This window comes from Elephantulus edwardii, unplaced genomic scaffold, assembly GCF_000299155.1.
Source record: "Elephantulus edwardii isolate Elephantulus edwardi_28Jun2011 unplaced genomic scaffold, EleEdw1.0 scaffold00211, whole genome shotgun sequence".
Taxonomy (NCBI): domain Eukaryota; kingdom Metazoa; phylum Chordata; class Mammalia; order Macroscelidea; family Macroscelididae; genus Elephantulus; species Elephantulus edwardii.
Window position 1 is genome coordinate 2,490,225 of NW_006399961.1, and position 16,303 is coordinate 2,506,527.

The 16,303-nt window shown below is 39.6% G+C and overlaps 1 protein-coding gene across 1 annotated transcript; it reads right to left on the reverse strand.

The window, feature by feature from the left end:
• Positions 1–2,431: 2,431 nt before the first annotated feature.
• Positions 2,432–7,879, reverse strand: LOC102876547 (chromosome unknown open reading frame, human C12orf23). The gene is made up of 2 exons (XM_006897538.1): positions 7,789–7,879; positions 2,432–3,655 (listed from the first exon to the last, which is right to left on the reverse strand). The coding sequence occupies exons 1-2, from the start codon at positions 7,850–7,852 to the stop codon at positions 3,369–3,371; spliced, it is 351 nt and encodes a 116-aa protein (XP_006897600.1). The 5' UTR covers positions 7,853–7,879; the 3' UTR covers positions 2,432–3,368.
• Between the last annotated feature and the right edge of the window lie 8,424 nt (positions 7,880–16,303).

Here is a 16,303-nt window from a genome sequence, read left to right on the forward strand (position 1 = left end):
ACCTTGTGAACAGATGTGACCCTTGCCCTATTCTGCCTGTCCTTCCGTCTGATACACTGGAGCCCATGGTTAAAGTGCCTATATCAGTCCATCTTTCTGAGAGCCTTTCCTCTTTCACCTTTCCCAGCATGATGTCATCTTCCAAATTGTGGCCCCTTCTGACGATAGGCATAGACATGTCATGTGAAAACACACAATGTACAAGACTTTGAGTCCAAGTTCTAGCCTGGTGTGTCAAGCATCGCAGGCAGCCCTAAATGTCAACACAAAGGACCAATTATTCAGTCGCTCCACTTGTTTGTGGATGTGAGCTGGACAAATTGCTACTTATGTGAAATTCAACTAACACTGAAAGTTAGCGTCTTCTTGAGTTATAAAAAGGAACTAAAGACAATTCTCTTGTATTGATTAAATCAGGTGCTGACTGGACAGCCAGTATCCAGCAAGTGCCGAAAAGGGGAGCAGTTTTCCATCCTTCCCCAACCAGCCGTAGTCCCTTTGACTGCTTTCAGTCTAGTGGAAGACCTAGATGGATCTCACAGTCACTTGGCCTGAGATAAGCGTTCTCTGTAAATCCTACCTAATGTTTTCAAGCTGCAGTGGTTTTCAGAATCAATTGCAAAGCTTGCTAATGCAAAAGTTCAGGGCCCCACCCTACAGAACAATGAAATCTAGATTTTTAATCTTTATAAAGTTTAAAATACATCTGTATTCCACTGCCATGTTGGTAGCAATACACATGTGAGAATGTTTTTCCATGTTTATTCATTCATACCAAAAAATAAAACATTTGGCTACAGGACTCTGAACTGCTATATAACTAAAACTTTAAGAAGAGTACCCTGTTTTAAAATGTCCTTTATTTCCTTAGATCTTCATGAAATATTTCAGTTTATGCAGGTCATAGTGCTTTATAACAGACTTATGTGTTCTTTTCCCAGCCCCTTAATACAAAAAATTTTATTTGATCAGTTATTTTCCTGATACTTCACTAACTACAGGATTCATAATGTCAGCATCATTAGGTCAATTATTCAAGTGGGTCCACACAAGTGTATCCTCATTGTGCTAAAGAGCCACTCAAAAGAGAAGATGAATAACAGGTGTCTCCGCGTGTATTTAACCACCTTTAGTTTTGTGAAGTGAATGAGTCCTGTTTAACAGGTCAGACTGCTAGTCTACATAAATAAACTAGGAAAATTCAAGTGCACGGCTGTGCATATCATCAAATGGCAAGTTCATATCAACAGAACCCTGTGTAACCAACCATCACGTGAACACTTGTCTGCCATCATTGCAACAGCCCCTCCAGAACAAAGCTACTCCAGAATTGAAAAGAAACTTGATGAGATAAAGTAACAGTAAAGTTACCTTTCTGTAACAAAAGTAATCACAACTATTTTTTTTGCACGGTTTAAAAAACAAATTTGAAAAAAAAATTTGAAAATAAATAAGCAAGATACTGTAAACTAAAGCCTGTACTTAGAACTTCAGGTACAAAGCAAGGTAAAGCTTACAAGTGAAACAGAGAAATCAGACACAGAAGCCAGCAGTGACGCCATCTCTTCCAAATAGCAATAAACAAATTTTCCAATCCCGTTACTTCCATCATTAGTTAGTGTTCATCTATTTTTGTGGCTTTTGTTTTCTTTTCCAAATCCCCTTTGCTTATTGCAGCATCTGATCACATAGACCAACAAATAAATCCTAACTCATGAAACAAATGACCAGTCAGTTGCTGAGGAGATAGACTAAACTCCATCATGAATTTCTTACATAAAATTCCTTCTGCTGGTATCCTGAAAGCTGTAGAAAATTAAGTTACATTTGTATCTATTTGTTGGTCCAAATTATCAAAGAAAAACTCTTAGCTGCACACCAACAAATGCTTCAGCCTAGAGTGCTGGCATGATCTCCTGCAAAGTCTCTCCTGTCGGACATCACAGCTTCCTCCATGGAGTGGGGGCAGTTCCCATACCAAGTGTAAAGAACACCAGGTTTGGGCAGAACCCTCTGTTAAGAGGAACGCCAAATACACATTATATATGCTGGTTAAAACTTTTTGGGAACTGAAGATACGAATTTAAGCAAAGTGTAATTATCTACTTTTTGAAAATGAACAAGACGTGATGAGACATGTGAAGAGACATGACACGCTCCTCATCAAAAGCTTCGTATTCTGCCTGAAACATTCTTCAAAAATGGCCCAGCTATAACTGCACGGAAGGACTATAATGTGACGTACATTTTTAAAGTCTATATAAAGGTTTTGGAAGCACTTATACAAATTTTATATCCAAAACTAATCAGTGGAGTCCCTTTCCTCCCACACAGACATCCCTCATACGCTGTGGTTGCTTTTACTGGGTTTTCAGTCATTTAAGACATCTTAGAGATAAGATAGCATTCTTTTTCCATCTTGGATGCCTACTGTAGGTAATACTTAAGATCTTAAAATTATTAAATGTTTATTCTTAATATGAAATTCTTCCAACACAGCTTCTGACTAGTTAAAGAAATGTTCTTTAGGCACTGTGAGGTGTATTAACAATGGAGCATGAACTCATGCTGAAGTGTACAATTTGACTGTAACTACCAACAATGGAACATTATCTGCACACAACAGGAAATGCCTTTACCCCACTACTCCTGAGATTCTTGTCTTAAGAAGGAAAACTAATTTTACAAAACAATGCTTTATAACAATCCATATAGGTAATTCTAAGAGCTACAAATCTGGGGTATCTTAAAAGATGTTTTCTTTTGTAAGGCATCAATTATAAATGAACAGAATGCATATCTAACATAAAATGGTTAACATTTGGAATCATAAAGCCATTTATCTTTAAAACCTATAATTCTTGCTACTTTTACCAGCTTAAATAAGAAAAAAGGTCTCTTGGCCTAATCAACTATGGTTATTAAAAAAAACAACTAAGACATCTGAAACTATTAGGCACATCAAAGGTACAGTTTATGTAGTTCAAGGTTCCCTTGTGAAGGGGCAGATGAATTACCTGGCACGTCATACGTATGGAACTGTAAAGATCATCCACTAAATTCAATGTTCACATTTTTAGTCAAACTGAAAGACTTAAGAGTAACTATTCCAATATCCCATATCTTCAGTTACAACTGAGTAGGTGTAACATTTTACCAGATAAAAACCTGGAACTTAAGTGTAAGAAACCTTCATATACTGTGCTAGTATTGGTCTCTTCTTTTTAGACAAGCCAGTCATCAATACTTTCAACACAGCAGTTTAGAAGATAAATGTCCAAAATAGGTGACTTGGTTATAGTCCATAATTTAGCAATTCAATGCCACTGGCATCATAATGCTGTGGAGAGCAAGGCCATCTCCATAGTTTAGTCCGATTTGTCTTTCTTCTTTCCTGTTAAGGGCACTTTGTTGACAACAGCTGACCCGACAGCTGTGACTCCTCCAGCCACAGCCGACACGCCCCCTTTCACCAGCCCTAGTCCCATGGACGGGACAGTTGTGACAGCTGTTTTTGTCACCTCCAGACTCTTTCCACCAATCCAAGCCACACCACCAATGGTGGCACCAACAGCTCCCTTTGTAACACTGAAGATACCCCCAGTCACACGGGACAACATGCCTGGTTGCTGCTGTGGGTGATCTTTCATTGCACCTGAAGAAAGAAAACAGCACAAGACAGTCAAATATAAGCCTTTTAAAGAACAGTCAAATTATATGCGTAAAAAAGGCACTATAAATCATTAAGTAACTGGACTTCCTAACAATCATGTAGCGATTTAACAAAACCAGCAAAATAAATACAACTCAAGGGCTCTTCCGTTAAGACATGTAAAACAATTCAGAATGACACACATTTCTGTCTGTTCCAAGAAAGGCTTCAGAGATAACGCTTCATAAAGCAGACTCCTATTTAAAATTTCCCCTGTATAGTTTGTAGTTGTTAATGCCCTTGTATTATATCCAAAAGAAGTATGAACCCACTACTTTAGCCATTATCTGAAAGGAACAAATAAATGTTAACAAGGACGTGGAAAAACTGGAACCCTCAATATGTTGCTGGTGGGAGTTTAAAATGGTTACCACCAGTGTGGAAACAGAATTTCACTCTTACACATATAGTATGTAACCCAAGTATCTGAAAGCAAGGACTCCAACAGGTATTTATAAGCCAATATTTCCTGGAAACATTGCTTGCAATAGCCAAAAGGTATAAACAGCTCTTGCATCCAACAGATGAACTGATAGAATGTGTCATATGCATACAGGGAAGTATATCCAACAATGAGAGAAATGGAGCTTTGCTATAAGCTACAACACAGAAGACCCACGAAAACAGGATGGGTAAAAGAACTCGGACAAAAATGACAACTATTGTCTCAACCGGTTTAAATGAAATACCCAGAATAGACGTATGAATAGCGATCAGAGTGTGAATGAGAAGGGGAAACAGGGAAGTACTGCTTAAAAGATACTGAGTTTCTGGTAAGAGAGATGAAAAAAATTGAATCATGGTGATAATGGCACACAATATTGAAAATTTTGTCACAGAATTAACTGTGTAACAAAAATAATTGAAATGGTAAATGTCAATATATACTGCAACACATTTTTTAAATAACATGAAGAAAAAAAAGATCAATGTACTGAGTCTTCATTTTGTTAATAAAATTCAATCGATCATTATGGAAACAACCTCTTAAATCTTAAGTCCTGGTCTAGGACCTCTGAAAGCCCCCAAGGCCATTTCAAGGGTCCATAAGATAACAGGGCAAAGCTGCCATCAGGGACCTCTTTAACATGCTAACAAGCAAAGATGTCAGTTTAAAGACTAAGGTACACCTCCTCCTGATTCTAGCCATAGTACTTTCAATTGCTTCCTATATCTGAAAGTTGGACAGTGACTAAGGATGACAGAAAAAGATTCAATGCCTTTGAATCATGATGTTAGAGACAAGTACTGAATATCCCAAGGACTGACAAAAGAGCAAATCAGTCTGTCTCAGAGGCCTCACTCGGCCTCACCTTCGGCATGCTGTCAGGAGGGGAGAGTCCTTGGAAAAAGACATCACACTGGGAAAGATGGAGGGTCAGGCAAAGAGAGAAAGACCCTCAACAAGATGGACTGACAACGGCTGTAACGATGGGATTGAGCACGTCAGAGATGGCGAGGGCAGCACAGCAGAGAGCAACGTGCAGACCTACTGCTCACATGCTTCACTCTGAGCTGTGGTCAACTGGATAGGACCTAACAACAGTAAGAGGTAAAGTTCATTTCCATAATAATTCTAAGAGGTCATTTTGCCTTTTCAATTTCATTCTGTCACAAGTGAACACAATTTTCCAGAGGTTACACAGAATCAACTGTGAGATGTAGCTGGGTTCTCATTAATGCAATTTGCAAAACTGTAAAAATAGTGTTACCCTTCTGACTTTTGTTTCAGAGAAGTTACTTTTCATAAAGGTATACTAGTCAAGTGAACTGCAGGGAGCTTACTCAATTTTTTACATGGGTAATATTGTAATGTTGTTATGTGTCCCTGATTTGCCTGCAACCCTGCAAATTTATTGCTAAAACAGAAATTAACACATAATAAACCACAAAGCCAAAAGTTATTTGGGGTTTTCCCTTTTATTATTATTAATTTTAATGAAAGTTTTATTGTTGCACTTTTCTCTCTGCCCACACCTCCCCCCAGGTCACTCTTCTCTTTGAAAAGTAAAAGTCTGTCGTTGTTATACAATCCCTTCCCCCAAGTCCACTCCACTATGCAGCCTTCATTCTGGTTCTGGACTCCTGTCATGACAATAATACCTAATCATATATCGCTTTTAAACAGTTCTCTCCCTCAGCTGTTTCAATGCAGTATACATAATTTATCCCATCTTTCTCAGCCTCCCCCCAACCCCGATGTCGGTCCCATTTTACAACAGTGGCACCATGCAGTATTTGTCCTACCAAAAGCTATTTGTACTCTTCCATTTCTAAGAATGTAAAGAATCCTGAGACCAATGCGTTTTAGAACCAGTGACTTAAAGATATGACTTTCTGCTCTAGGTACCTTTTGGTGGCATACTTAAAAAGCTAATACTACAGGAAAGTAATCTGTCATTTAAAAGCATGTCATTTACTTAAAATTAGTTGTATATTTAGATCTAAGTGCTGGCAAACTGAAGCTGAGGTTGGTATTTAAATCAGTGCCTTAGTATTTCTTATGGAAACAGTCTACTACAAGGATCTAGCTTCTACAAATTTCTTAGATATCCCACAGAAAAGTTACCATCAACATGGAAAATTCTCAACTTATCTAAGTTATTCACTAAGAGAGTGTCTTCTCGTGAGTGTTTCGGGGATGTGCGTATGTATGGGGGGGTGTTTCTTAGGGAGAGTTACAGTGTGGGGAGGGGATGTGCACGCACACACATGCAGAAAGACTTCATAAATGGTGCCTGTGCCACCCTCAAATAAACACATGCCTTTCCCCTCCAGTATACTTCCAATGATTTGTTGTTGTTGTGCACCATCAAGTCAGTACCAACCTATACCTGACCCTCCAGCAGGTTTTCAGAGGCAGTAAATTATAGGGGAGGAGACTCCATCCTTCTCCCACAGAGCCGCTGGTGGATTTAAACTGCATGCCTTAGCCATTAATGACTTAGGCAACAGTAAATAAGCAATGGAGTTTTTCTAAACTTCAAGGGAAAGTATTTGGTACCTACACAATTCAGGTTTTTTAACCACACACATGTGAACTGGAGAGAGATAAGATCAAGAAGTCTCTTAAATTCAGGAGACACACATGTGTAAATTCTCTCTTTTACTGGCCTAAAGTTCAAGTACGATTTCCAAAGCCAAGATCCTAGCAGAAAGAGATTATCAAAAACAGTAAAACTGGGAAATTGATGACTTCTGACTCTGCTGTCTATCAACAGATACCTACCCTGAACAAACAGTAAAAATCCTAAAATGGGAGCTTTTCTAATACAGATAGCACAAACTGGCCTTGAAATAATTTTATCTTCATTATCTGGCATGAAAAGGCTCATGATCATTTTTCACATGTTGTTAGATGCCACTGAGTTGACTACGACTCATAGTGACCCATGAACAGATGAGAACCTTGTCCTGTCCTGTGTCATGGCCACAGTCTCGCTCAAGCCCCAGCCCCATAATCATCTCCTTGAGGGCCGTCTTCTCTCTGACCTTTCCCAGCAAGATGCCTTTTTCCAAAGATGGTGCCCCCTTCTCACGACATACCCACAGCAGAGGTATTCACTGTGTGCAGTCAGTGTTCCCAAGTATTTCTTGGAGTAAAGGTTAAAATAACATGATTTTTATTTTTTTTATTAAAAGATACTAAAATTTAGAAAAACAAAATACGCAGGCTCCAAAACTATGCAATATATGCACATAATCATACTATAATGAGTGAGCTTATAAAATCTGAAATCGTTTTTCTTAAGTACATAAAAACTAAATATGGTTCATATGTCTATCATATCCAGTAAAAAGATACCTTAAGTATCCAACTATTAAGAAAATGGCCTTTAAGACTAGAAAAGTAATGGAAAATAGATCTTTATATCATAAAATAGTTCAATTGTATTACCATTCCTCAATAACTGTTTTCTTATTAGGAGCTAAAAAGGTTTGTCTCCAATTCTTTCTGGAGCATATTTACTGACTAGGTAAATAGTTAACATTACTTTCAATTACATAAAAACAATCAGACTTAATTAAGTTCATGAGATTATTTTTTTTTCACTTTGCTATAGAAGTATTCTTACCTTCTGGTGGTTCATCACTAAGGTATGATGGAATTTCTTGTTGGTTTTTATCTGTCTGATTCATGATCTAAAAAAAAAAAAAACCCACCAAAAATCAGTTCATTTCAACCTCGACATGTCAGATCAGCTCTTATCACAAACTAGATTAAGATTTAATCCGTTTTATTCGGATAAACATTTTTTAAGTGTTTAAAAGATGTGGCACATTCTCTGTCTCCACACTGGGGCATCTATGAAATGCTTTCGATTACCAGAGGAGAATGAGAATCTGGCCTGAAATATCAAGCAGAGAGGCGGCACGGTATATTAAGCTGTCCTGTTAGCTTAGTGCCATACTGCAACCTGAACTGAAAATTACCAATAGAAAGAGAACTGGAAGACTGGGGTTAGCTAAAACGTTGGGTGCTTCCACCTAGAGACAGCAAACTGCAAGGTTGGCCCCGCAGCGGGCAAAGTTTTCTTCTGTTGCACAAAGAGAGACTCACTGTGTGACTGGTCAGGGTCACAGTGAGTCCGCACCAACTCAACAGCACCTAGTAACAATCTTCTCATAGAATAATTAGTCCATTGCTGTCCCATTATGCTGAGTCAGAACCAACTCACAGCTGACCTTCTGGCCAATTTTCTGAGGCTGTAAAATCACAGGGAAGAGTCTACCTGTCCTTCTCCTGTAGAACAGCTGGTGGATTCGACCCACCTGCCTTTGGGTTTGCAGCACAACTCCTTGCCCATTAGACTACAAGAGCTTCCCAATAAGTAATGTTATTGTTCTTGTTATGGACTGTCAAGTTGGAACCGACTCCTAGTTGACCCTCCAGTGGGTTTTCAAAGGCAGTTAATCGCGGGAGAGGCGAGTACCCATTTTTCCCCCACAGAGAGGCTAGTGGATCTGAATTGCATGCCTTTGGGTCGGCAACACAAATCCTTACCACTAAGCCACAAGATTCCCCAATAAGTAGCTTAGGTATTATTTATTTAACAACTCTCTTAAATAATTCTGTACCTTAATTTTAAAGTGTTCTAACAGTCTTCTAGGTCGTATAGCCCTGGTGTGTCCACTTGCCGTACAGAGGTTAACTCGTGGTTGCTGTGAAGCTGAACACTGTGACAGTGATGCAGTGATGTGTCAAATGTGATAATGGTTACCCATGGTGGACAGCATTTGGTGGGGCTCCCTGGTTAAAACAAGCTTAGAAGCAGGAGTGGCATCCACTTCTGTAAATAGCTTGCCTCTAGAAACTCTATGAACCTGGAAAAAGGATGAAAGTCACGCACACAAGTGTCGAGGACTTTCATTCATAGGGTCGCTATGAGTCGTCTACGACTTGACGGCACTTAACAACATCTTGGGGGGAACCTAGAAAATGTAACACACTTTACTTTCAATAAATCTATTTTATTGACTTAAAAGTTTTCTAAGCTTTAAGAACAGATGCAACAAAATGATTCAAACATTTCTTAGTATTAAAAAAATCTCTATGATCATTTTATAAAATAAGGAAGACTAAGGAAAGGCATCCGACTATGTTTATTATAACAAACTACAGCTACCATTGAGAAGAACAGAAATGTCAGAACATATAATGGTGCTCATGTGAAACCTATACCTGTCATACGAACAGAGCAAGGGAATAATGTATGATTTATAACCAGAAAGGCTGTGTGTCCTTTCTCCATACCTATTCAATCTGTATGCTGTGTTAATAATTCATGAAGCTGGACTTGATGAAAAGGAATGTGGCATCAGGACCAGAGGAAGACTCAGTAACAACCTGCACTATTCAGATAACACAACTGTGTTTGCTGAAAATGAGGAGGACTTTTAGTGCTTGGTGCAGAAGATCAAAGTCTATAGCCTTCAATATGGCATACATCTCAACAAGAAAACAAAGGTTCTCACCACTGGGCCAACAGGTAACAGGACAAGCTATTCCTTGGAAAGGGACATCACACTTGGAAAGGTGGAGGCTCCGTGAAAGAGAAGATGCTTGGCAAGACAGATGCAGCAATGGGCTCATGTGTGTCAGAGATGAGGATGGCACCGGGTAGGACAAGGTTCAGGTCTGATGTTCACAGGGCTGCTGTGAGTCATACTCGGCCCAATGGCTGTTGTAGCACAACAGTAAAGTGCTCATCAACTAGCTCAAAGTCTGAGGAGAATCCACGAACCATCCAAGAGAAAAGTGCGTGGCCATCTGCTCTTGTCAAGATTTCTGCTGAGGAAACCCTAGCTTCGGTGGCCTAGTGGTTAGGGAGTTATGAGTTGGGATAAACTAGACTCAACCATTTTGTAACAACTCACACACTGTTGTCAAGTCAGAATTGACTCCCAGCTGACTCTGCAGAGCATTTCTGGGCCTGTCAATTGCATGACAGCCGGCCCATCACTGGCACATTCAAATGGCCAGAGACTCAACCTTTGGGTTACAGCATCACTAGTGTTTAAGAGAAACGATGGACACAGTTAAGCTTTCTTTCAATTTCTTTTACTATCTTAACATTTTAATTCACTTACTAAGATTAAAAATTTCTAAAAGTGTTCTTTCTGTTTTGATAGAAAACCAGGGTTATGATCCCTTCATTCATCTAAGTATTTCCTACTCCACACTATGGGCCTGGGAAACTACAGGCAGACCTCAGAGATAATAAGGGTGCCATTCCTGATCAAAAGAAAGGGGATGCTGCAATAAAGTGACACAAATGTGTTTGGTATCTCAGTGCACATAAAAGCTATGCTTTACTGCAATCCATTATTGTTGTTATTTGATGCCGTCGCATCAACTATGACTCAGAGCAATCCTATGAACACGCGATCTGAACCCTGTCCTATCCTGTGCCATCCTCATCATGTCTGACACACGTGAGTCCATTTCAGTCACCTAGCTTGCTGAGGGTCTTCCCTCTCTTGCTGACCCTCCACCTTTCCTAGCAAGATTTCCAAGACAGCCTCTCCTAGCAACATGCCCAAAGTATGAGAGATGAAATTTTCCATCCCTGCCTCCAAGGAACATTTTGGCTGCACTTTTCCTAAGACATACTTACTGTTCTTTTGGCAGTCCATGGGATATTCAGTACTCTCTTCCAACACCACAACTTAAAGCTATCAATTATTTTGTCATCCTTATTCTTTGTCCTGCTCTTAGATGCACAGCAAGTGACTGAAAAGACCATGGCCCGAATCAGGTTCACATAAATCTTCTAACTATCACCAATGCTCCCCACTACTGTAGAGAGGGCCTTGACAGGGGATCTGCTCAATGCAGTATGTCTCTTGATCACCTGGCTGCTGGTACCAAGAGTGTTAATTGTGATCCAAGTAAGACAAAACTATTAACAATTTCAATGTTTTCTCATCTTTTAGGATGTTGCATACTGGTCCAGTGCTAAGGTCTTTTGTTTCCTTAATGTTGAGATGCAATCCATATTGAAGGCTGTAGTCTTTGATCTTCTGCACCAAGTGCTTAAAGTCCTCATTTTCAGGAAGTAAGGTGTATCTCTGCAATACGCAGTTAATGAGTCTTCCTCTGATCCTGATGCCATATTTTTCTTCATAGAGTCTAGCTTCTTAAATGATTTGCTCAGCATACAGACTGAACGGGTACTGAGAAAGGATACAACCTTAATGTACACTTTTCCTTATTTTAAATTTTAAACCATGAAGTGTTCCCTTGCTCTGTTTGGACAGTAACTTCTTGGTCTAGGTACAGGTTTCGTATTAGCGTAATTACGTGTTCTGGGATTCCTCTTCTTCTCAATGTTAGCCATAGTTTGTTGTTATCCACAGCAACACATCTTTGCATAGTCAGTAAAACACAAACAGACATTCTTGTGGTATTTTCTGCTTTTAGCCAGGACCCACCTGACATCAGCAATGACATCCTTGGTGCCATGACCTCTTCAAAACCCAGCTTGAACCTTTGTCAATGTACTATTCTAGTCATTTTTGCATGATTTTCAGCAATATTTTGCTTTTGTATGATGTTAATGACATTGCTTGATAATTTCCATATTCTTTGCATCACCTTTCTTAGTAATGGGAACAAATATGAATCACTTCCAGTCATCCAAGCAGCTATCCTCCAAATTTCTTGACACAGATTTTACGTCTAGGGTTGCATCTGTAAGCTGAAACCTGTTAACGGGTAGTCTGTCAATTCCCAGGGCCCTATTTATTGCCAGTGCATTCATTCAATGCAGTCTGAACCTCTTCCCTCATTACCACTGGCTCTTGTTCATATGGTACTTCCTGAAACTTTTCAGTGTCAATCAATTATTTTTGGTATAGTGACTTTGCATGTTCCTTCTATCTTCTTTTGGATTTTTTTTTCTTTTCTTCCTGGATCATTCAATATTTTGCCCAAGTATCTCTTAGTATTTGTTTTTCAATTCTTTTGGCTTAAGAAATGCTGAGCGAATTATTCCCTTTTTATTCTCTAACTCCAGTTCTCTGCACATTCTTTTATAATATTTTGTTTTGTTTTCTAGAGTTTTGTGGGGTGTTTTGTTTTGGTCTTGTGTGGCATCTCACTGTTCTAATGCAATTTTCAGTCCCTTCTGACTCCATTTTGGTCTTTATGCTCTTCTGTCTCTGTAACAACCTTTTGCTCTCTTCATGGGTGATAGCTTTGAAGTCATTCACTCATCTGGTCTTCAGTCATGAGTGTTCAAGGCCTCAAACCTATTCTGACAATGATTTTTTAAATCCAGGTGGGTCAGATTCCAAATTGTACTTCAATTCTTGTGGACTTGTCTTCATTTTTTTCAGCTTTAATTTAAACTTGCACATGAGTAACTGATGGTCAGTTTCACAGTCAACATCTGGTCTGGTTCTAACTGCTAATATTGAGCTTAATATTAACTTCAATCAGTTAAGTGTATCAGCATAGCAATATGAAAGTTTGAAATATTTCAAGAATTACCAAAATATGAGAGGGACATGAAGTGAACATGCTACTGGGAAAACAGTGCAGGATGGCCACAAACCTTCAATTTGTACAAAACATATTGTCTGCAAAGGGCAATAAAATGAGATGTGCCTGCATACCTCTCTACTTAAAACAGAGATTAAGATGCACATTGTGCAAATTATCAAATGATTAAGTTTTGCTAAGTATTTTACCATATTAATCAGCAAACACTGGTTGAGCACTTGTAAGGACTGGGTAATGTTTTAAGTGTTCGCAATTATTGCACGATCAATATGGATAAAATAAAAAATTTCTACAATCACAAAATTGACAGTCTAAGCTGGGAAAACAAACTATAAACAAATGAAACCAGTTGCCATCAACTCAAACTCAGCACTCTATGTAAATTAGAGTTACCTGTGCTCCACAGATGTGCAAGGGCTCATTTTTAATCATCTGATCACCAGGCACCTAACTGGATTAAAACCCCCAACCTTTGATTTAGCAACCAACATTTTAACTGTCTGCATCACCCTAGGACTCCAGACAAAGATGCAAAGACTATGTCTAGAAGCCCTGGTGGTACAGTAGATTAAGCATTTAGCTGCTAACCAAAAGGTGTTAAATGTTTAAATCTACTAGGTGCTCTGAAAGAGAAAGTGAAGGGTGTCTTGTTTTATTGCGATTTATAGCCTTGGAAGCTGTATCAGGTGGTTGCACATTATCCTGTAGGGTTATTATGATTCAGAGTAGACTCCACAGCAGTAGGTTTGGGTTCATACTATGTCAGGTGGTGTTAGAATGCCATGGAGAACAAGCACCTGTCATGTGACATCTCAAAGGAGGTGAGGAAATAAAGTATCTGAAAGAAGAGCCTGCCAAAACTGAGGAAATAGCAAAAGCACAGACCAAGTCGGGAGCTTGCCTGTGGTGGTTAGAAAGAGCCAGTGCATGGCAGCAAGCTCCCGTCAAAGAGTGCAGGAGAGTGGAGGGAGAGTCAAATGGAGGGTCTAGTTTGCTGAGGGAGACTGGAAGCCAGTGAAAGGCACTAAGCAGGAGATGGGAGCTCTCATTGACCTTCTGAAAGCTCCTTCTGCAGCTCTAGGGAAAGCAGTTAATGAGATAAGCACAGAAGCAGCAAGACCTGACGAGTCTTAATTTTAAAATCCTCTCAAACCACAAAGTTACATTTACTCCCACTTATATGAGCTTTTCTTTGCTGTTTCATCATGGTAAGATAATACAGTGTAATGGCCAGTGCTCTGAGGTCAGACAGTCTAAGTGTGAACCCCCACTCCACCACAAATAGTGTGATGAAGTACTAAAACTTCATCAGAACCTTGCTGCTCAGAGATTTAAAATACAAAGTCGGCCTCAAAGTCTGGAATTACGTTTATATTTCACAAATTTCAAAACAATATATGCAAAAGTTCACGGCAAGATGTGCTGTCCACAGTGAGAACTGTGGCTATTTTTGAGTTACTGTCTTCCATCCCAGAATTCCAAGAACCCCAGGAACTTTGTCTAACTTGGCTCATCACTGTCACCCCACTATCTCCATCACACATTGTGCACATCCATGGGCCCATAGAGCTGACCAGCTGGTTAACAGAAGCGACCCCACCCTGTACAGAAATAGAATGAAATTATGTGCATACATACGCCGTGAATATTTAAGCTGTAAGTTAAAACAAGTAGGAGTAAAACAGTGACCATACATACTTCAAAACTGCCATTTGCGTGCGCTGCCTACAAATCCCAACTAGAAGTTTTTGCCTTTGCTTCTAATACAGAATATCCCTTTAGAGGAAGGGTGTGTGTGTGTGTGTGTGAAAGAACCTTACTTTGTATATAGCAATAAAAAGAACAAAACCACCACTTTAAAGATCAGAGTTCCTTTAGACCACCAATGCATATAACACGTACGCACACCCATTTAGAATAAATCGACCTCACCCTCCTGTGAGTGACAATGAGGGCCATGAAGGACTTCTGAGGAGAGTAACATCAGATTTGTGCTTTAAAAAAGAAACTTTTAAAAAGTGCAACAATGAGTGAATGGAAATCCAAAGTCTCTATAAACTTTCACGAAAATAAATTTAAAATTAAAAAAAAACTAAAATAAAAGCAGATGGAAGAACAGCGAGTCAATCCAGTAAGGAACTACTTCAGAGAAACGGAGTAATGGTTTGAACTCTGCCAGTATCCCCTCCCTCAGTGAATGCTCAGGCTAAAAACTAAGAATCTTCTTTGATTTCTTCTTTTTATATTGCATATAATCATTAGTAAATTCTGCAAAGTAAGTAAACCTGGAATAAGACTCTGCTTTTGCCACCTTCAGTCTAATAAAGCATCTGGCCTGAACTACTCCAAAGTCTTCACTCTTCCATCTTTTGCTCTCTGCTTCCTATTTTGCTGAGCATAAAATTCAGAGCCGTTACCTTGGCTCTTAGACTGACATCCCCCAACTCCCACCTCAACTGTAATACCTGTTCCACTGCGAGTGTCTACTTATCATCACTACAGGCAGCCCGTTTTACTTAAATTAGAAATCATGGCATTTCTATTATTGTTGTTATGTGCTGTTGAGTTGCTTGTGACTCATAGCAACCCTGTGTACAACAGCCCTGAAATCTGCTCTATCCTGTGTCAACTTTACTGTCTCTGATACACCTACTCCCACCCCAGTCACTGAATCAGTCCATCTCATCCAAAGTCTTCCTCTCTTGTGCTGGCCCTCCACCTTCTCAAGCATGATATCCCTCTCCAAGGACCCGGTCACACCTTCCAACATGTCCAAAGTATGTCAGATGAAGCCTCAGAATCCTTGCCTCCAAGGAGGAGCCTGGTTTCACTCTCTCTAGGATGAATCTGTTTTCCTGGCAGTCCATGGTATATTCAACACTCTTCTCCAGCATCAATTCTCTTTCTATCATCCCTAGTCACTGTCAAGCTCTCTGATACATAGCAAGCAACTGCCAAGTGTATGGCCTGGATCAGGAGCATCTTAGTCTCCAGGCTGATGTCACTGCTCTTCAGTCCTCTGGAGAAGTCCCTGACAGCCAACTTTCCCAATGTAATGTGTCCCTTGATTTCAACTAGACGGCACATAACAACAACAACAACAACAGTACCAAGAGTGTGGAAGGAGGAGTGGCATCCACTTCCATAATAGCTTGCCTCCAGAAATCTTATGAACCTAGAGAGAGGATGAAAGGCACCCAAGCGTCGAGGACTCTCCTTCATAGGGTCGCTATGAGTCGCCTGCGACTCGACGGCACTTAACAACAATAGTACCAAGAGTGTTGCTTGGAGCCAAGCAAACTGAAGCTGTCAACAACCTCAATCTCTTCACCATCTCTCATGATGCTACCAATTGGCCCAGTGGTGAGAATTTGTTTTCTTGATGTTGAGCTTCAGTCCATATTGAAGGCTGCAGTTCTGGGAAAAATAAATAGTCTGCTGGTAAAATTAAAACTGCACTCAGTGGTGCAAGTAATAACTCACAGAAAAAGTATCAACATGATTATTTTCAAATGCTACCTTTAAATGAAAGAGTTGCACTGACAACCTAAAGGTAACCAGGAAATTAAAAGGCGCCTTGCCAT

Bases quoted from the DNA above. Each gene is read 5' to 3' on its own strand.
- LOC102876547 (XM_006897538.1), bottom strand. From the start codon at position 7,852: ATGAATCAGACAGATAAAAACCAACAAGAAATTCCATCATACCTTAGT. The intron at 3,656-7,788 runs GTAAGAATACTT...TTCTTTCTTCAG, and splicing joins TAGTGATGAACCACCAGAAG to GTGCAATGAAAGATCACCCA.